The sequence below is a fragment of the Branchiostoma belcheri genome, unplaced genomic scaffold (genome assembly GCF_001625305.1).
Source record: "Branchiostoma belcheri isolate BF01 breed outbred unplaced genomic scaffold, Haploidv18h27 scaffold62, whole genome shotgun sequence".
Taxonomy (NCBI): Eukaryota; Metazoa; Chordata; class Leptocardii; order Amphioxiformes; family Branchiostomatidae; genus Branchiostoma; species Branchiostoma belcheri.
The window spans coordinates 1,983,007-2,004,245 of record NW_017804265.1 but is presented as its reverse complement, the minus strand read 5'-3'; the positions used below and the strand labels follow the sequence as shown (position 1 = coordinate 2,004,245).

Below are 21,239 nucleotides of genomic sequence, written 5' to 3'. Positions count from 1 at the left end.
AAGAGATTTCATCTAAACATGACTCCATGATCTAAAGTAAGGCCATGTTGATTTGATTATATGGATGACATCCGCGCGCGCATGAATTTTTCGGGCCGTTTCCAAAAAAAAAAGAAGTTTTCAACCATACTATAAATCGTACAAAACAGTTGCAAAATGAGCAAAAATATACCATAAGTTACAAAAAAAATTAATAAAAACTAATAACGTTACCAATGTCGTAGAATGCCAAAATCAAACAAAAAAGACGAATTTGTAAAGAAATGAACTTGAAGACTAGATTATTCGCCAAACCATGTTTGTTCAACCCTCGTGACCACGTAGATTTCATATTAAAAATAACTTTTTTTTTTTGCAAAACTTTTTTTTTATTCGCACGCGCGCATCAGTTTTGGGGCTAACGGAGGACGTCATCCATATAATCAAATCAACATGGCCTAAGTCGCACATACAAGGCCATACAACGAACATACTGAAAGCATTCCCCTTACCAGAAAGCAAATGGACTGTCCCCTTCACCCTTCAGAGACCTGACAACCAGAACGTGTGCGTGCTACTGGGCGCTGCTGACTCTGCATTACTTCTCCCTGCTGTGGAGAGGTGCCGACAATCTCGGTAAACATGCGGATGTGGAGGCGTGCCTGTTCCAGGGAAGTTCCTGCAGGATACCGGGGCTGTAGCCTGGCCCTGTGCCCGGGCACACAGCTGACGAGATGTGATAAGTCGTTTCCATGTCGTGACAAAAAAGGCCAACGTTTTCGTTTGTATTCCATATTGATCCCGAAGTTTGTTGACTGCACTTCCACACAAGGTACGCACCTCGATCATGTAGTTACATGTATAACCGTTATATATTTTCTCCTTGTTGTTGTTGTGATGGACTTAGTTGGTATTGTAAAATTATCTCCAAGCAGATCGGTGGAAAATTTTATGACCGGCCGAATTACGAGGATTTGTCCGATCAACCCAATTGTGTGTAGAAAAAAAATGAAAATGGAGTCGGAAAAATTACGATTAACGTGAAGAAACGTCTGCTTTCAACAGAAAGATAGGCAAGATTAGGCTGTTGATGTGTTTCTCACACTTATGAGACTTATAATCTCCTAGCAAAATATTTAGTTTTGGAGAAAGATCGTATTGTTCTCACTGGCGGCTTCTCTCAGCTGGGGACTGGCCATGGGGTGGTTGAAAAGCCAAGATGCCAGGCCGCAGCCCGTAAAACCCCGTTTTACATGCAGGGAAACTTCATATAACCGCGGAGGGTGTACATGTAGTACGACCGGTATCGTTATCTGTATCTTACTATAATTTCTTAGTACATTTGTAACACACCAGCTTCGCAGGCACGCGGTGCGGCGGCAGCTGGCTGTATTACTGTTAGTAATATTACACCTAGTGTTAGTAATATTACACCTAGCTTTAACTTGTTCCAACTCTTGGAGTCTGGCACCCAGGCTATTATTGGGTGATGATATTTGGTGTGTGAGTAGGTCAACGTCTTGGGATGTTGAAGTTCAAGCTTAATGTTCTAATTACCTCCATGAAAAATGGAGGCATTGTTTTTGGCGCGCCTGTGTGTGTGTGTGTGTGTGTGTGTCTGTGTGTGTGTGTGTGTGTGTGTGAGTGTGTTTCCGCACATTTGTAGTCTGACTGTCAGCATAACGCCTTTATGGTTTGTGATGATATTTAGTATGCTGGTAGTGGTACAATGTAAGTCTTAGGAAGACGAAGGGCAAGGTCAAATATGGGCCTCCTGGTGGATGACCTAGGTACTGCAGCAGAACTTCCGGTTTTTGTATCTTTTGTCCTGAACTTGCTGTGGTCTTGATCTTTTGGTGAGATTAGCTTATCCTGTCAGGAATACATGTAAGTGGTGTAAGTTTGGTCCCCCTAGCAGCTTGTTCTGGACTTGCAGGTTAGTTTCTGGTAAAAACTTTCAAAGCCAAAAAGTCCAGATAGGAACAACGTATTTTCACCATTTTTGGTATGTAGGTAGCTGAGAGAGAGTTGTACATAATTAAATGCAAATTATGCAAATGAGGACTTAATTTGCATAATTATTGAGAAAATTCTATAATTACATTGTTTTATATAATAGTACTGCTATACATGTAATCTTTTTAATCTGTGGCAGATCTAACATCAACAGATACCAACTATGCAAATGATGACCTAATTTGCATAATTAATGTGAAAATTTTGTGACTCCTTATTGGTGAATGATGGTAATTTTATACCTTGTGACAAATCAGACATGTGTAGGTTACTTCAAGGTTAACACCACTATGCATATATTATGTTTATGTAGAGGTCATTTGCATAATTAACGAGGACATGTCATTTACAAAAACTCATATTTCATTGAGGTGTGCGATCTACGAATTCTTGTTTAAGTTGTATCAGTACATGCTCTAAGAGTAATCATAGATTTATTTTCAACTCAATCAGTTGCTTGACCAAATGTTTGTGTACTGTAGGAGTATACTCTCAGTAAGATGGAGTTGACAAGCCTGGTGTTGCTGGTGGTGCTGCAAATGTTGAGCCCAGGAATAGAAGGTAACAGCAGATCTTTATCTCATTAGTCATGCCGTCAAGTACCACAGTTATCAACCAAGGATTGAGGTGTTCAAAAACTTATTTTTCCCTAGAACTATGATCCTATGATCACATCATCACTAGATAGCTTTAAGCAACAGTCCACAGGTATGTACTACTAATGTGTAATTTAGCACTATAACTTATTAAGGAGTTATGAATGGGTAATGTCGTGAAATTTAGTGAGTGCACTTCTAAGGTCTTGATATAAGACCTGTAAATCGTTATTTTTTTATTACATTTTGGGCTTCCCAGCGACTTGTTATGGTACTGCAATGGGACTTCCAGTTTTGATATCTTGTGATGTGGACGTACTAGGGTCATCAATTTTGGATGGTACATGTACATAGCTCTAGCTTGAGAAGATGTCACATACATTTAGGGCTTTAGGCCCTCTAGCAGCTTGTCCTGAAACTGCAGTACTCAGTCAGAGCATTTGTTCTTTGACAGAGGATGACTCAAGAGCTGGGTGATAGATCACTTTCTTTTTTGTACTAGTATGTAGGTAGTACAATGTACATCTAGCTTACATGACAATTATGTAAATTAGATTAGATATTAATTTACATAATCCAATGAAAATTATGTAAATTACTATGATCTAATCTGCTAATTGATGAGGGAACTCTCTAAACCTACTGTGTTTAATATCATTCAAGGACTATTCAAATGAGAATGAGAACGAGTGGAACATCGGCAGATATTGATTATGTAAATTAACACCAAATTTGCGTAATTAATGATAAAATGCTATAATTCCATAGTTGTAACTGCCAGGAATTTCATACTTATCACATTTAGAAGTTAAGTGACGCCAGTGACATCATTACACATAATTCATTCAAATCACGACTTTATTTGCATAATTTATGAGGAAATTCTAGAACAGTTTTTTTTGTTAGGACAGTGTCATTGGGTGGAGAATACATGATCAACGTTAACTGATATGATTAATGCATAAGATAATCTTATTTGCATAATCAATGAGAAACATGTACAATTTGTAGGGCATAAGGGTTATGATGATGATGAGTGAAGGTATGTATGATGTACATTAAGACAATAGTGGGACACCAGGCAAGCATAACTTGTAGTAAAATGTGAGGCTAGTGAATCATGTTTTCATTCATTTCAGGCTGTGCGGTGGTCCCAGAGGACATAGACAATGGTTACTACCACAGGATCGGCAGCAGTCTGGTGCAGGCTGTGTGCTACACAGGCTTCCAGCAGACTGGTCTGGAGTGGAGAACTTGCAATGTGACTAGTGGACAGTGGAGTGAGGCCTACTCAACATGTACAGGTACCAAACATTGTTGTATGCAAACCTTACAAATAGGGAAAGGCTTAAGGGTTAATATCATTCATAGCTTTGGGACATGGCAGCACTGAGATGGAATTCAACCAGGGTTTGAAATTGTGTCATTTTACTTACTTTGAGTCAAACTTGAAAGTGTCCTCCTATTTATTCTATCCTAGCCTCCATCAGAGACTGGGTTTCCTAAATACTAAGTTTAATTAGTCTGATCTGAGGTTGTCAAGCAATGAACTTAATCCCAGGTTTCCCTCAACTTCTTTGGCCTTTTGTGGGTTCCCAAAGGACAAACCTGGATGCTATAATATCAAGATGTCTTAAATGCACCTAGTTCCATCCTGCGTGTTTTGATTTTCTCTGTAACTTAGGGGTAAAATCTGATATACATGTACCTGCTCATTATGTCTTTCTCAAGAATGGACCTGAAGAGAAAGGATTTGATAGTAACAGATCAAAATTCATTGAAATGAAACTCATGATGCCTAAATGTCAACCCTGATAACAGTTATAGCTGCTCATTAGGGAATTTTCTCCCTGTCTTTCTCAAGCATGAAAAAGGGAATTAAAGGATTTAGTAACAGTACAGTAAGTAACAGTAAAAGCAAGTAAGGCCACAGCAAGTAAATTTTATGGATGACATCCTCCGCAGACTCCAAATCTAATGCGAGCGGGCGAAAAAAAACAAGGCGGGCCAAAAAAAACAAGGTTCCTACATTCTAAAATTTTGACTCAATCATTATACGAATGGTTTTGATTCAGTGGGAACATCACATATACACAGCCAACATCACATATCACTGCATCAAAGTGAAAAACAAAACATTAAATCAGAGCCTTTTCTTGTTCATCTCATCTCTCTTCACATTTTTCTGTCATCACGTTCCGGCCTGACTTCAGACATCTTTGCCCAATTTGTAGACCACTGTCAGAGGGCAACAAAATTCCTGTTTCTTTTGCCAAAATCAAGCGAAAATTAATGCGCGCGCTGATGTCATCCATAAAAATTACTTGCTGTGGCCTAAGTAACATACAGGTCAAAAGTCATTGAAATGAAACTCATGATGCCTTGTCACCCTCCCCCTCAGACATTGATGAATGTGAGGAGTGGAATGAGGCCAGTGGCAGTGGGTCTGGTGATGGAGACAGTCTGGATACAGACCAGGAGCCTGAGCTGTGCCACCTGCAGGCCGACTGTATCAACACACCTGGCTCCTACAGGTGCAGCTGTAAGGATGGCTTCACAGGAGATGGTGTGGACATCTGTAATGGTAGGACATTCCAACAGAACGTTCAGCTTGAACTAACAGATCTACTGCAGTTGTGTTATTGTCATTACCTTCGCCAAGAAGGTTATGTTTTCAGTGGCGTTCGTGTATGTGTGTGTATAAATTATGTGTGTGTGTGTGTGTCTGTCTGTCTGTCTGTAAACACGATAACTTGAGAAGGATTAAATGGATTGACTTCATATTTGGAAGGTGGGTGGTTCTTGATGAGACCTCGAAATGATTAGATTTTGGGCCCCCTAGCGGCTTCTAATGGTACTGCAGCTGAACTTCCGGTCTTGATATCTCATGATCTGGACGTGTTAGGGTCACGAAATTGAGATGGTAGGTAGGCCTTGTGCTCGGGAAGAAGTAATGTAGGTTTGGGCCCCCTAGCAGCTTGCTCAGGAACTGCAGGGACATTTCTTTGAAAATATTCAAAACAGGATAACTCAAGAACCGGTGGACGGATCTTCATGATTTTTGGTATGTATGTAGCTTATGTGACGCTTGATATAATTATGTGACAATTATGCAAATCTGGATGTAATTTACATAATTAATGAGGAAATTCTATAAATCAGCTGCATTACATTATAGGACTATTCAATCTTGTAACATATGTAATTGAGAACGAGAGAAACACAGGCAGGTATTAATTATGTAAATTAACACTTAAGTTGCATAATTAATGAGAAAATGTTATAATTCCATAAGAGTTACTGCCTGGAATTTCATACTTAGGGTATTTAAAAGTTAAGTGAAGCTGAACATCATTAAACATAACTTATTCAAATAAGGACCTCATTTGCATAATTTATGAGGAAATGATAGAATAACTTTCTTTGTTAAGATAAGGCTGTCTTTTGATAGAGAATATGATCAACTGATATAATTCATGCAAATTAGGATGCTATTTGCATAATCAGGAGGAATCATCTTTTTCAGTCATGAAGATTAACATCATTTGGCGAAGGTATAAGATCGTGGGACTCTAGTTTACCATTTTATCACTCTCGATGATATTAAAGCTACATTCAGGATAGCCGTGGCGACTCTTGATTCTGGCTTACATTGCATTACCCTCAGCAAGAGTCGTGGAAAGATCCATTGGCAGAACTGCACATTTCCCGTTGGCTGCTCGATGGTCCGTTTTTGCCCCGTTTTTTTGCTGTCCCGAGCTTCCCTACAGTATAAAACCACAATTGGCCGGGTTGCCGATGTTCAGATCAGCCTAAATATTCCACAGCGCAACCTAAAACCACTAAAATAGCTAAGGCAGTACGACCGAGTGGCTTTTCAGGGTCAATAACATAATTGTGAAATCCCTGTATTTTTAAGGCATAATTAGTTTTAGGACTGTCACAACAATTTGCAAATGTGCTACACAACTGCATTGAGCTTTTAATATAATGAGCAATGATGATCATGATATTTAGAATTACAAATGTACTATACTTAACTTTACTTCAATTTTAAATTTCCAACCTAGTTAACAGGATACTACAAGACATAACACATCAACATGTAATAAAGATATGCTATACTGAGGATAAATAAATTAAACTGTGAATAAAAAATTGTATTCAAAGTCAGGAAACTGTTATTCCAGAGGTTGGACAGGAGGAGGGCTGTCCTTCTGTTGATGCTCCCCGCCATGGCAGTGTGTTTGTGGAAGGACAGAGGGCTTCCTTCACTTGTCAGGAGGGGTACAGACTGTACGGACCACAAATGCTGAGATGTGTGCGAGGCTCTTGGAGGGGTCGCCCACCCTTCTGTATGAAATGTGAGTAATAGTGATAGCAGGGCTTGAAATACTGGGTGCATGTGCACCTTAGTGCACCCAAATTTGGAGCTGTGCACCCAATTGTTTTCTGTGCCTGTGGGTGCACCAGTGCACCCAAATATTTTCATAGGTTTACCTACTATGTAAAGATGATAAATGTATAGTATCATGCAGCATATTCTTAACATCCAAGTGTCAGAAAAATTGTTGTAGTACTTTCCTTAATATGAACATAATTCATTTTGCTGACATTCTACTTATTTCATCTTATATGGTGCACCAAATTTTGGGTTTGGGTGCACCAGTGCACGTATTCCTAAAACTGAAATCCTGGATAGTGACTTGCAAAGTTAACACATCTGGTTCTAAAAATTTCTCAACCTTCACTCTTCATTATCATGAAAGTTTATCTGTGGATTCTACAAAATGGTTAATGGAAGAATGCTCCTTGAGGACCAGATTTCTTGAACACAAATGCCCCATCTCACTGTCATCACATCCACATCAAATCACCGGTCTGTACCTTCTCATTGGACAAAATAAGAATGCTGGACATTGAACAGGATACGTTTTTTAAAACTTAGTCCTCTTAAAACAGGCTTTAAGGAGGCTTTACATATCAGGGCACTCCAGCCCTCACTTAACAGAAACGGTGGACGATATAAACTCCCTGGCACGTTTGATCAAATGCTTACGTCAAGTATATGTGTGTAAGGTCACATGTCTGTAACTCTTGCTAGTTTACGTTCAGAAGGGATCGGTCACTGATTGTCCTGATGAAGGCGACAGTGGTCGTTTAAGATTTGATCTCTGTGTAACCCTTAGGCCACACCAATTTAATTTGTTACTCCGTGAAGGAGGTCAGGACCTCCGGACGGAGTGTTGTAATCGGCTGATTTTTCATGTTCGCAGTCAAAACACTGGGTTCTCTTTGTGTAATCGGCACGCAATTTTATACGCCGTCTGCGGGCATGCCCGTGTTGATGCACGAATGTGTATTTTTGCCGTTGCTGCTTTCGCGGTCAATGTAATATCGCAGACGCACCCCTACAATTACGAGGCGAATTGGAATGGTCCAGAAAAACGCGTTGTTTGGAATAGCAGTGGGGTTCAAAAAAGTTCATGCAGATACGGGGTGGTTTTTATAAGTGGTTCCAGATGTTTTTGCCCATGGTTAAGAGATGCCAAGTTTTTTGGAAGATGTTCGCAGCCAAAACGCATTCTTCCGTACGTCGCATTTCTGTGTAATTTCGCATGTGGTGTTGCATTATGTCCGGGATGATGCACGTCTTTTTATTTTTACCGTAGCTGTTTTGATATTGGAGTAAATGCTTATTTTCGAAACATCCCCATTTCTTTGAAATGGTTTCGTCCGTTTATGCAACTGTTACTGCGCTAATGACGACCAGTCGCGCTGTCCTGATACACCGCGAATGTGCGAGTGTTCCCTGTAGACAGTCCCGGGAGTCATTTTTTTGCACATTCCAGGAGCCAAACCAAAATACGTTCATGAACCGAGTCCAAAAACCGAAACGTGAAAATCGGATGATCGGACCTGATGTACATTTCTCTTTCTATAGATTGTACACACAATACACACATCTTTAGATAATCTGGCCATGGCAGGTTAAAAAAGTAACCCTGAATCATACTAGATTAGCGTAAATGCATGTTAATGCGTTCAAAACAAGAAAAAAATTGTTTCCGGGTATTAATCTCTTGAATCACGGCGCTGAATATTGACGCAAAAATATTTCGGGCATCGCGCGCCCTTCCCGCGTCACGTGTAGGCATCTCGCATCTGATTGGTTGTTGCGTCTTAAGATGACTGAGCCGACGCGCGTTTAAACAATTTTTCTTTGTTCGATTTATCACACTTCACAGAGAATTGTCGCCAATGGCTACTTCTTTTTGTTGCAATATATAATACTTCACGGAGAATTGTCACCTATGGCTTCTTGTTGTTTCTTAAAATCGCCCTGTCCATTTTTTTCCTGATTTGCAAAAAAAAAAAAAAGATTTTAGGTGCTGAATCAACTGCAAAATGCAGAAGGGAAGGCATACTTTTGCCCCAAAGGTTGAAGAAAGTCATTTTCTTCCTAGTTTTTCAATGTAACAATGCAACTTCATTTCATTAAAAGTTCAAAATCTATTGTTTCAATTATAAACCAGCCTGGTTTGTTGACCTCATGGCTCATATTGTAACATTTCCGGCCTTCATATGGGGTGCCTTGGCCTTTTTTTGTTGTTGTCATTTTTATTTCGCCCTGTCGCTTCATATTTTTTTCTGAAAAGATACGAGAAACAACAAATTAAATTGGTGTGGCCTTGTATTGGAATAAAGTTCAACACGTTACAGTGATTTCACTCTTCATGTTCTAGATACTGTCTGCCCTGACCCTGCACACCCAGAACATGGCCGCCGCCGTGTCACCAATCTCCGTCCTGGTGGCCAGGTCTTCTACTTCTGTGACCGAGGTCATGACCTGATTGGTCCGCGGCTGCAGCGGTGTCAGGCGAACGGTCGCTGGTCAGGTGTTTCTCCTACCTGTCAAGGTGAGTTCAGTAAGGCGAGTTTAGTTAAATTATATTTTTGACATCACTAAGAAACGAGAAGAAGCTGAACCTTTGTATTAGTGTAGTTTTAGAGCTATTTGTACTACAAACATGTATATTACCCTTTCATCTGTTTACCTGTACTTAGCCCAATTGGGCATTAATGTACAATAAAGGTTATTATTATTATTAAAAAAACTTAAATCATATTAACAATCATATCAAATCTTATTCTTTTCATAAATTTGTAACAGACTAAATAAGCTAAGAGTAGGTGGCAAGGTGGTCTTGTGGATAGTACTTTTGACTCTGAATTCTGGGTTGAAATCATCCCTGGCAAGCCCTACTGTTGTGTCCTTGGGTAGGGCACTTTACACCTATTTCCTCTCTTGACTCAGGTGAAAATGAGTACCTAGCTTTGGTTAGGGACATCTTCTTTAATACGTTTTGTAGGACGTAAAGCTGAGATCCAGGTGTGTTTAAGGATACCCACACCTTGAGCACATTAAAATCCCACAACACTTATCGAAAAGACTACAGGGGTTCATCCCTCTGCGAGCGGTTCAAACCATTCAGTCAGGTCTCAGGTTTGACATCTCAAAGTTTGAGATGTGTCATTGTAGTTACCTGTTGTGTCGCTTAACCCTAAACCCTCGCTTGACCCTGAACAATCTCAATTTTGCTGATGACATTGCTCTGCTGGAGGCATCCACACCGAAGGCACAGTCACAACTCACCAAAACTGCTACTGCAGGACAGCAACTTGGTCTTCTCATCAGTGTTCTCAAAACCGAATACATGACCATCAACTGCAATCCGCAACCACCATTGGAAGTGTATGGCCAGCCCATCAAAGATGTAACGGACTTTAAATATCTAGGATCTATGATGGTATCCAGCAAGAACGACCTGGCCAGGCGAAAGGCGCTCGCGTGGATTGCTCTCTGGAAGCTCCAAAAGATCTTGAGAAACCCAACTCTCCCCATAGCCACAAAGATCAAGCTCTTCAATGTCACCTGTGTGTCGGTACTGTTGTATGGTTGCGAAACCTGGGTGCTGTCGCGCGACATGGAGGACAAGATAAACTCTTTTGCTACATCTTGCCTTAGAATCATGTTGAACATTAAGCGCACAGACCATGTAATTATAAGCAACAACCAAATATACAAAACCACGAACACACAGCCTCTCATCATCAGAGTGAGACAACGGCAACTGCGCTTTATCGGACATGCCCTCAGGATGCCCGTAGAGGAACCACTCAGGACTTACGCCCTCTACGCTCCGCCCCACGGCAGAAGGCGTCCCGTACACCAGAGGACGAGCTACCTGACTTACATCCAGAACCTGCTGGGGGATACGGAAGGTGACCTGAGCCCTGACAGGACTGCTGCGCTGGCTGCTGACCGAAGGACGTGGAATGGACTTGTGATCGCCTGCTCCGCAGCCGTCCGATGATGTTGTGTCACTGGAAATTTCAGAATGTGTACATTAATTATGCAGATTATGCTCTCATTTGCATAATTGCATCTGATTGTGTACATCTCTGTCTAAGTGACAATCAATACATTATTTGTAAGATTGGTATCATTGTTTCCACTACAGCACCACAAACCTTGCAGGAAGTTGCAGGGTCACTGAAAGAGGATTTTGTGGACCGTATTAAGGCCTTCACCAACTCCAGCCGCGGCCGGAGCTCGCTGGGTCGCCTGTCCCGAGGCAGCGCTGGGCTGGACCTCGTCTTCGCTCTGGACACATCCAGCAGCATCGACACTGTCGACTTTAACCGAGCTATCCAGTTCACACGGAGTATCATCAACGAATTTGGAGTGACAAACAGAGAAGGTTTGTTTTAGTTTATTTACACAAAAAAACATTAAAAGAAAGTGAGGAACTAATACATGTACATGTTATAGAACAAAGTGTACAGGAGGAGGTATATAAAAATGAAGCCTGAAAGGCTCATCTAAGAAAAATTGACCATTGGTAATTTTTAGTAATTGTCTAAAAACTGGCTTTGTCTTGTTTTGGCCCGCGACCTTTGACATGAACAGTGATAATCCATTGGATTTGACGGAACACGGGTGCCAGACGTTATTTTGCTTTGTCTTTTCACCTACCACCACCCCTTTCTCCGCCTTTGTTGATTATTGAGTTTTACTTGTTGTTGTTGTTGTTTTACTTAATATATTAGTGAACTGTCTTACAAGACGTCTGCCGATAGAATTTATTCCTTTGATTGGTGTTTGTTTCGGAAAAGTCACAAATTATAACTTTTCCCTTTTCTCCGGCCAAACTGTGTCTGCATCTTTTTATGTTTCCAAAGTTTTCTATGATACATGTAATTCTATGTATACACCCTCCTCTTGTCACTCACACTCTCTCTCACAACGAAGCCCTTATCAGTCATAATCAGTGGATATGGATGTGTACATGTACATGTAACGTTATGTCCGGTCATACACACTTTTTGTCAGATTTTATTTAATGTTCAGGCCATTGATAAAGAGCCATTCCAACCTATACTGGTATAGAAAGTGAGTTTGTGTTGCCTGTGCAGGTGGAACACAGGTGGCCCTGGTGACATTTGGTAGTGAGGCACAGCTGGAGTGGAACCTGGGACAGCTGGACAGTAAGAGGCAGGTGTTCCGCCAACTCAGACAACTACAGGTCAGTTTGTTCACACCTTCCATATATAAAATAGTTATAACAAGTAAAATCTGAGATTTTATACCTCTGGGCTTTTTATTGTATATTTTTATATAGGGTTTGAATTTTGAAACAAAGAATTTATTGAGACCGGACACCCCTCTGTGTGAAGGGTCATATACATGGACCAGACCGAGAATAGCTTAAACACACCAAAGGTCAACGGTCGCGACCACTTTCATGCTCAAAGGGGTGTTCTGGAGCCACCAAAAGGCACCATTTTCACGCCCAAATACAGATATACTGAACAATAAAAACAAAAGAACGTGCATCATCTGCAGCCCAATAGCAAAACATATACCAAGTCTCAAAAGAATCCGTCCACCCAAATGCGAGAAACAGCTGCGAACATGAAAATCTAAATCTCTCACAAAACCCTTCCACGGAAGGATGTCTCCTCCCCCGGAGGTAATAATATATTCGTATCATATAATGTCAGTTACAGTAACAAAACGAAATGATGGTTCGCTATTTTGACAATTGACTCTTCCTGAAAAAGATGTATGAATAAAGGTGAACATTAACATTACTAAGGTCAGTGAAGGTTAGACATCCAGGTAATACAATGTAAGATACACCAAAAACAGTAACTGTTACTAGCTTGACAAGCAACTGGATATGATTTTTCCCAAATCATATACAGTTGCTTTCGAGTAACTGCTTTTTGCCATATCAATGTTACTAACACTGACAAAATCTCTGCTAGCTAAGGGTAGACCTAGATGTAATGGTGACTCATATGGAGTTTCTTGCATGGTTGTGTTGAAGTGAATGATGTTTCCTGTCCCCAGCCTGAAGGAGGAGGAACAGCCCTGACAGCTGCACTACAGACTGTGCTGAACGACGTCCTGCCTGTGAGCAGACCTGGTGCCAAACGAGCTCTCTTCATCATCACTGACGGCAAGTCTAACGTGGGAGCTTCTCCTGGAGTGTTCGCACGGCGTTTGAGGGAGGAGGAGGTAAAAATCTCTTACTCTGTATCTAACTAAGCGGCCACACCAATTTGATTTGTTGGTTCTCGGATTTTTTCAGAAAAGATATGAAGCGACAGGGCGAAAAAAAAAAAATTCATAAAAACAGACTTGGGCATCGTATGATAGCCCCAAATGCCATGACAGGAGCCATGACGTCAACATACCAGGCTGTTTGTAATTCAAACAATGAATTTTTTCAAACAATTGAACCAACAAAACAATTCAAACAAACATTTGAAACAATTCAAACAAACTTTTAATCAACTACTATCAATTGTTAGATGAAAAAACTGTAACAAGTCTGAAGAGAAGGGACTTCCTTCGGGACCAAAATATGAGCATTTTGGAGTTGATTCAGAGGCTGAAATTTCTTTTCTTTTGCAAATCAGGAAAAAATTAAGCGGGCGAATCCGTGAACCGACAAATTAAATTGGTGTGGCCTAAGGTCACACCAAGTAATTTTTAAGGATGACATCCACGTGCCCATTAATTGATTTTGGCCTGTTCCCAGGGAAAAAAACAAGAAGTTTTGCTCCTTTTGATTATGGGTGAGGTGACAATATACACGACAATACTCTCAGTGGTGTAAAAGAGTGAGTCACTTTTCTATTACCAGTATCAGGCTCATAGCCAGGTAATACTATTAGAAACATGCAAACAGCTCTTAAAGGATCAAAAGCCAAGGACAACTATATAGATTACACGCGAATACACATCATGCATGCAAGAGTTATCTTCAGAATCTGGAATTAACATGATTGTAGGTTTAGAACAACAGCAAAACCTATTGATATACATTTGTATGACATTTAGTTAAAGGCATATTCCCCTACTGGGATATATAACTTGTTCTTAAACTTTAAAGTGCTGGCGTCATGTAAAGATATCGTCCAGCAGTCGAGGCAAACTGGCTGGTTTCTCCATGATAATCTCATCAATAATTAACACAATATAAAATGATGTGGTCACCATGGGCAGGTATCCCAACTCAAGGTGGTCGTGTTGGCTAGGTGGTCAACTTGGACTGGTCACTTACATTTGTATTGCTTGCGTCAATGGAAGGAAGTTAGTTTGGGAAAAAGTGGTCACTATGGCCAGGTAGCCAGCTTGAAGAGGTCACCTTGGCATAGCCAAGTTCTGTGATAAGTTTGTCTTTAGTGAGTCCTGTCTGTAGTTAGACCAGTAAAAAGCATAATGATTTCTTTTTTTTCCAGGCATTTGAGGTATTTGCTGTTGGTGTGGGAGCAAACATCGACAAGAATGAGTTGAACAGCGTGGCGTCCCAGCCCTTCACATCACACGTCTTCCTCATCAATGACTTCAGCAACTTTGACACTTTGGTCAATACAATTGCTGAGAAGGAAATTGGTGGGTCATCTTTAAGCTTCTGAGTAGCATTTTCATAATAGGTGCTTGACTTGTTTGGTGAATGCTTGAGTCACCACATAGAATAAAGCTATATTGGCTAGCTAAGGGCTGATTCTTGCACACAGTACATGTTTATGTTATACTTTATTTTGAACCAGACTGAACTGCCAAAGAGAAGATTTTGAACCAATATAATAGACACTGACTAAACCTTCCACATTCCAGGATTCTCTGTATTGTCATGATGAAAAGATTCCAGGCATCTTTGTTTAACTTAACATGCCATTGTATAAATGTGAAATATGCTGTATTTGCCCCCAAACGAATGTCAGCCTTTTTTTATATATTATGTAGTTACATATAACAATTATCTATTGAATATGAGATCAAGCAACAAGTAATCCATACCTTTTCTACTGTTATTTCAAGCTGTTGGATAAAATAAATACAACATAAGGCCACACCAATAATTTAATTTGTTGTTTCTTGGATTTTTTCAGAAAAAAATTAAAAAACAGGCCAAGGCACCCCATGATAGCCGGAAATGTTACAATATGAGCCTTGAAGTGAACATACCAGGCTGGTTTATAATTAAAACAATAGATTTTTCACTTTTGATGAAACAAAATTGCGTGTTACATTGAAAAACTTCAAGAACTAGGAAGAAAAGGACTTTCTTCAACCGTTGGGGCCAAAATAAGTCTTTCAATGAGCATTTTGCAGTAAATTTAGAACACCCCCCAATTTTTTTTTTTTTTGGCAAATCAGAAAAAATGGACAGGGCGATCCGAGAAGCAACAACTTAAATTGGTGTGGCCTGAAACTACTGACTATTTTTTTAGAGCTGATAAATTGTCAGCATCACTTATTTCTAAACTTCAGGCCCGATGCATCTTTATATTTTACAGATTATGAGCAGTGTGGCCGGGTCAAACCAGCTCAGCAGACGGCAGGACAGTGTGGCAGTGGGGGGCGTGTGGTGGGGGGGACTGAGGCAGCCAGGGGGGCCTGGCCCTGGCTCGTGGCTATCTACCAGGAGAGAAGGCAGGGGGTTCAGCTGGTGTGTGGGGGGGCGCTGATCGCTAAAGACTGGGTTCTGACTGCAGCACACTGTCTGGAGAGGAGAGGAGAACGTGTTAGTCCAGACCAGGTGAGAACATGGAGAACACTGCCACTGTCAATCCACTTGTTTTGTTTGCAGAGGTTCATCAGTCATGTATAGATTAACAATTAGTAGTTTAAGAACATTCATCAATCACTGACTGTTTGAAAGGTAGCAAACACGTACCTCCAAATTTACAATCAAGGAGGCAGTCCACACACAGTTGGAATGTGTGGGAATGAATCGTAATGAAGGTTTGGAGCTGCCCAAGTCCTCCTTACCTCTGCTCCGTAATGAGGTGGGGAGGCCAGAAGATCTACACAAGTCTCAGGCCTCGTTCATGATTCAAATGTGTTCCGGTTTGGCCACGATCCGAATCGAAACAGAATATATTTTGCGTCCGTGATTCAAAACTTGCACCCACACTGGAAACGGTTTCACACCTTGAATTGACTTGCATTTCATACATGTATGTATATCACAATTTCTTTGAACATTTCCTGGAAACCAGGCTCGTAAGGCGGAGAGTTTATGCCTGTTCGAGTGGTCGTTCCCGACTCATGTCCTCCCCATAGGCTGTGCCCCGGACACATCTGGCGCAAAACCCCCACGGTCCACCGCCACAACGCCCCCGTTGGGCTTAACCACTCGCCCTCACGCCCAGGGTAGGTTCTGGTGCACACCATCCGGTTTCCTCTGGATCTCCTGATTTCCCCAAGTCAATATCAGAACTCCCATTTCCTCAGTCGACAAGTAATAAGAACTCGATGTCAAGATTGTACGATTCAAGTAGAATTTTCCGCAGTACAAGGCACTGCGCTGCAAACTATGGCCGACCGTGGCCCTCACGTACCCAGGTGTACAGCGTCGAACCGGAACGATTCGCATCCGCACGTTTATGATTACAGTGGACGTGTTTGCTACCTTTCAAAACAGTCATTGATTGATGAAAATTCTACTACCCACTTGTATTCTGTGTTTTACAAACAGACTAGCACTGACTAACATATGTCCTTGTCTCTCTAAGGTGCATCATTCATAATATTCTGTACTTTGTGTATCTGTACAGATATATGTTGTAGCAGGAGAACATGCACGAGACAAGGAGGAGGGGACAGAGCAGTATGTGTACGTCCAGGAGTACCATGTGCCTCCTGAGTACCGGCCGGACAGACTGGACCATGACATCGCCCTCCTCAAACTGTCCACTCCCTCACAGCTGGGGCCGTTTGTCAGGACTCTGTGTCTGCCCAAGGGTAAACCAGCAATCTTTTCAAATGTTTTATCTTGTACATTTGTACCAGGTCCTACATAATATATATAAATTATATATAATTTTATACATCTCTTAATTTTAATATATGTAACTATACATTGTTAATTAAGTTTATTCCAGTTTCTCCTCACTAACAATGTTGTCGGTTCAATGAGTGTTCACCTTGCATTCTGCATTTTGGAGTCATTTTGGAGTCATACAACTTTACAAAATGGCACTGCTTGGTGGGTAATATTATACATGTAAGTTGTGTTCATTCTACAGGAGACCTGCGGGACTCGTACCAGACTCGGGCAGGGTCCACCATGTTGTTTGCAGGGTGGGGAGCGACTGACCCGGTGCGCCCTGGGGAGGTGCCAGGCATCCCCACCCTGGTGCCTGAGGCGCTGTGTCTCCCCATCGTCTCACAGACGGTCTGTAAGAAGTCCACTGTTGTTCCCATCACAGAGAGACAACTTTGTGCAGGTTACAGGTCAGTACTTGTTCTTATTATGTTTACGTTTGCAGAAGGAAAACATTTTTTTAAGGTTTCTTCTTCTCCAAACACATAAGGTCAATGACCTGGACCAAATGTCTGTCAACATTGTAACAGGTGCAGTTAACAGCAGACACCCTGTGGGTTACATTATGTAGCAAGTTGCAGGACAAAGTTGGAGGGGTTGGTCACCACATACTATATAAATGTGTTTGAGTAAAAATAAACAGAGCAGTAGTTTGTTAGGCTATAGATCATGTGAAGGTGCACAGTATGCATTTGCTGTGCAATACTATGCACGTATAACATTTTAAAGCAGATTTGCAATATATCTGGAGATGCCAGGTTGCTTGACAGAAGTCTAATAATTTACTAGTATTAAGTTAGCATGTGCATCATATAGACCTACAAAATGTACATGTACACTTGTTTACTACACCGATTTGGTGAGTGTACCATCCTGTAATTATGCAAAACCTTGAAGTTTCACTGCAGCACCATAACAAGCCACTAGCTGATGAAGTAACAAGTACAATGTCATGAGTATACTACGGGCATGACTGGTATGTTCACATACATGTACATCATCGCCAGCCTTGATGATGGGCATGTCTGCATGTAAAGCTGTTTGTGATTGATATGCATGTACAGGGCAGGCTGTAGACAGTCCCACATGTCAGGCCACACCAATTTAATTTGTTGTTTCTCAGATTCGCCCTGTCCATTTTTTTCTCATTTGCAAAAAAAAAATGAGGGGGTTCTAAATCAACTGCAAAATGCTCAATGAAAGGCATATTTTGGCCCCAATGGTTAAAGAAAGTCCTTTTCTTCCTACTTTTTCAATGTAACAATGCATTTGTTTCATTAAAAGTTCAAAATCTATTATTTTAATTATAAATCAGCCTGGGGCATTTCTGGCTATCATAGGGTGCCTTCAGTTGGCCTTTTTCATAAATTATTTCGCCCTGTCGCTTCACATTTTTTCTTAAAAAATCAGAGGAACAACAAATTAGATTGGTGTGGCCTAATGTTGACTGTTCCGTTCGGCAGGTTCCAAGAGAAGGATGCTTGCCGAGGGGACTCTGGGGGACCACTGGTGGTGAAACACAGGGACAACCTGTGGGGCATTGTGGGTATCATGTCATGGGGAGAGGGCTGTGCCCAGCCCAACAAGTATGGCATCTACACCAGGGTGGAGACTTTTCTGGACTGGATCACAGATACAACAGGTTTAAACTAGAATCACAGATAGAACAGGGTTAAACTAGGATCACAGATACAACAGGTTTAAACTAGGATCACAGATACAACAGGTTTAAACTAGGATCACAGATACAACAGGGTTAAACTAGGATCACAGATACAACAGGTTTAAACTAGGATCACAGATACAACAGGTTTAAACTAGGATCACAGATACAACAGGTTTAAACTAGGGCATCTATATACAGTGTATCAGGCTCGAAATCCAAATTTGGAGCTGTGCACCCAATTGTTTTCTGTGGATGCACCAGTGCACCCAAATATTTTCGTAGGTTTACGTATGTCAAGATGTTAAATGTATACTGTAGTATACAGCATATTCTTAACATCCAAGTGTCAGAAAAATAATAAAATCAATATAATATTGTACTTCTTTTCTTTAGAAATGAAACATAATTAGTTTTTGCTACCATTCTGCATATTTTATTTTATTTTATATGCATGGTGCACCAATAAGATTGTTGCACCCAATTTCCAATTTTTTTTAGGTTGGCTGCACCAGTGCACCTATTCCCAAAACTGAATTTCGAGCCCTGGTGTATAAATGTAGATGTCAACCGTAGAACCCTGAAACCTTGAGAGTAGGAATTTAAGGGCATGTCTTAATTGCACGCAGCACATTTGGGATGAAACAAAAGTGAACAGTCAATTATGTGTTGAATTTTGTTTTGAATGTGAATGTGTATGATATGCTTTTATGTAACTAAGCAACAACATTGTGATGTTGCCTTTGAAGAAGGAAAAGTTAACATATTTTTTTTTGCTCTTGTTTCCTCTTCTTCTTTTTCTCCAAACACATATAAGGTCAATGACCTGGACCAGATGTATGTCACCATGGTAACAGGTGCTGTTTAACTGTTGCCTGTAGTGCTGGATTACATTTTGTAGCAGGATAGAGTAGGAGTGGCTGTTCACTTTTATATATTATACATGAATGTGTTTGAGTAAGAATAAACAGAGTACTGTACTTTGTTAGTCTAGACCATATGAAGGTAAACATTATGTATTTTCTTTGCAAATGTTACCTAAAGTTTCTAGTTATAATCATGCTTATAGTCATTATGATTATTAATATTAACATTTCCATAATCATGTCAAAAATTTTATTATTTTTATTATAATGATATTTGTATGATACATTGTGCAAGGTGTCAGCTTGGAGAGTTTCTAGGATGAGTGAGAGCTGAGGTGCAGGTTCACCTTACTGACACAGACAGCCACTAAGTGATAACCACTCTTCCCCAGTATCCCAACATACAAATTACAATGTACATGTAGAAGGCCATGTCACAGTAGAGGTTGGAATTCAGGACAATCGCGCAGATTGGAATTCCAATCTGTCCTAGGACAATTTGAGATTATCCTATGTTGGAATCTGTCCTTTGACAAATTGGAATTCTACTACATGATGTAGGACAATCTGTAATAATTCTACTAGGATAAACTCCGATCCAAACATTTGGGAAAATATACTGAATCATTAAGTACAACTTACTTTCAATCCATTATGAAAAACTTAAACTTTTTTCCAACTCAAAATTTGACTCACCAGAAATTTTCGACTGAATCACTCAGCCTTCCTCAGCTATATACATGTACATCAGGGCACTTCAACCATCGCTCAACCGGGACGGGGGGCGATATCGACTTCAGACAACCTTTGACCCTTTGCTGACGTCACACGTGGGAAAAATCACGTGTCCACAGCATCTTTTCTTTTTATTCCAACATGTAATTACCAGACGTGGTGACGGCACACTCAAGTTTTATCAACTTATATTAATGCCGCCACCAACACGGGACAAATACGGGACAGGACAATACTCATTTTCACCTTAGCGAAGTGAGGAAAGTCGTGTTAAGTGCCTTTCCCAAGGGCACAAGATCGGTCGCATGTCAGGACTCGAACCCGGGACCTCAGGTTCCGAGTCGCGCACTCTGCCGCTACGCCACACGGCCCCACGTCATTTGGGTCAGATAGCTGAGGAAGACTGAGTGATTCAGTCGAAAATTTCTGGTGAGTCAAATTTTGAGTTGGAGAAAAGTTTAAGCTTTTCATAATGTAATTTACCAACTCAGATGAACTTTTATGCTGATACTTTCAATCCATTTTAGCACAGGTAAGCCCATATTTACCATCACCAGCTATATATTTGTGTATTCTTGGTGAATTACTTCATATTTTATATACATCGTTATCAGCCATGGTATTGGTAACAGCCATCTAGTCCAGGTATAAGACAAAATGTTAAAACCCATATTGTTAAGTTTTTGAAAGTTCCAGCTTAAGATTCCAATTCTGCATGACATTCTGAATAAAATTGTGGTTTGTAAGCATTGTGGAAATATTGCTGTTTGTCCTTTAGGCCACCGCAAATAATGTTTATGAATGACATCAGTGCGCACATTTAATTTTCTTCTGAATTTGGGGAAAAAAACAAGAAATTTTGTTGCCCTCTGACAGTGGTTAACATGTTGAAAACGGGCAAAATGGCATGCCTTGCCATGTCATAACGTGGATGGCAGATAAATACGTATGTAGAGGGGAGACAAGACAAGGC

The 21,239-nt window shown here is 40.6% G+C and overlaps 1 protein-coding gene across 1 annotated transcript; it reads left to right on the top strand.

Annotated features, from left to right (window-relative positions):
* Positions 1 to 519: 519 nt before the first annotated feature.
* LOC109483133 (complement factor B-like) lies at positions 520 to 19,658 on the top strand. Its single transcript, XM_019786129.1, has 14 exons — positions 520 to 811; positions 2,478 to 2,556; positions 3,731 to 3,895; positions 4,993 to 5,175; positions 6,782 to 6,955; positions 9,338 to 9,511; positions 11,117 to 11,356; positions 12,072 to 12,181; positions 13,012 to 13,179; positions 14,409 to 14,562; positions 15,471 to 15,712; positions 16,734 to 16,920; positions 17,205 to 17,412; positions 18,466 to 19,658. Exons 2-14 carry the CDS (start codon positions 2,496 to 2,498, stop codon positions 18,653 to 18,655), a joined length of 2,256 nt encoding a protein of 751 aa, XP_019641688.1. The 5' UTR covers positions 520 to 811; positions 2,478 to 2,495; the 3' UTR covers positions 18,656 to 19,658.
* The last annotated feature ends 1,581 nt before the right edge of the window (positions 19,659 to 21,239 follow it).

What these genes read in the sequence shown, in the direction of transcription:
- LOC109483133 (XM_019786129.1), top strand. Translation starts at nt 2,496, where the DNA reads ATGGAGTTGACAAGCCTGGTGTTGCTGGTGGTGCTGCAAATGTTGAGC. An exon ending in AACGTGTTAGTCCAGACCAG is followed by an intron (nt 15,713 to 16,733) that starts GTGAGAACATGG and finishes GTATCTGTACAG; the next exon opens with ATATATGTTGTAGCAGGAGA. An exon ending in GACTCTGTGTCTGCCCAAGG is followed by an intron (nt 16,921 to 17,204) that starts GTAAACCAGCAA and finishes TTCATTCTACAG; the next exon opens with GAGACCTGCGGGACTCGTAC.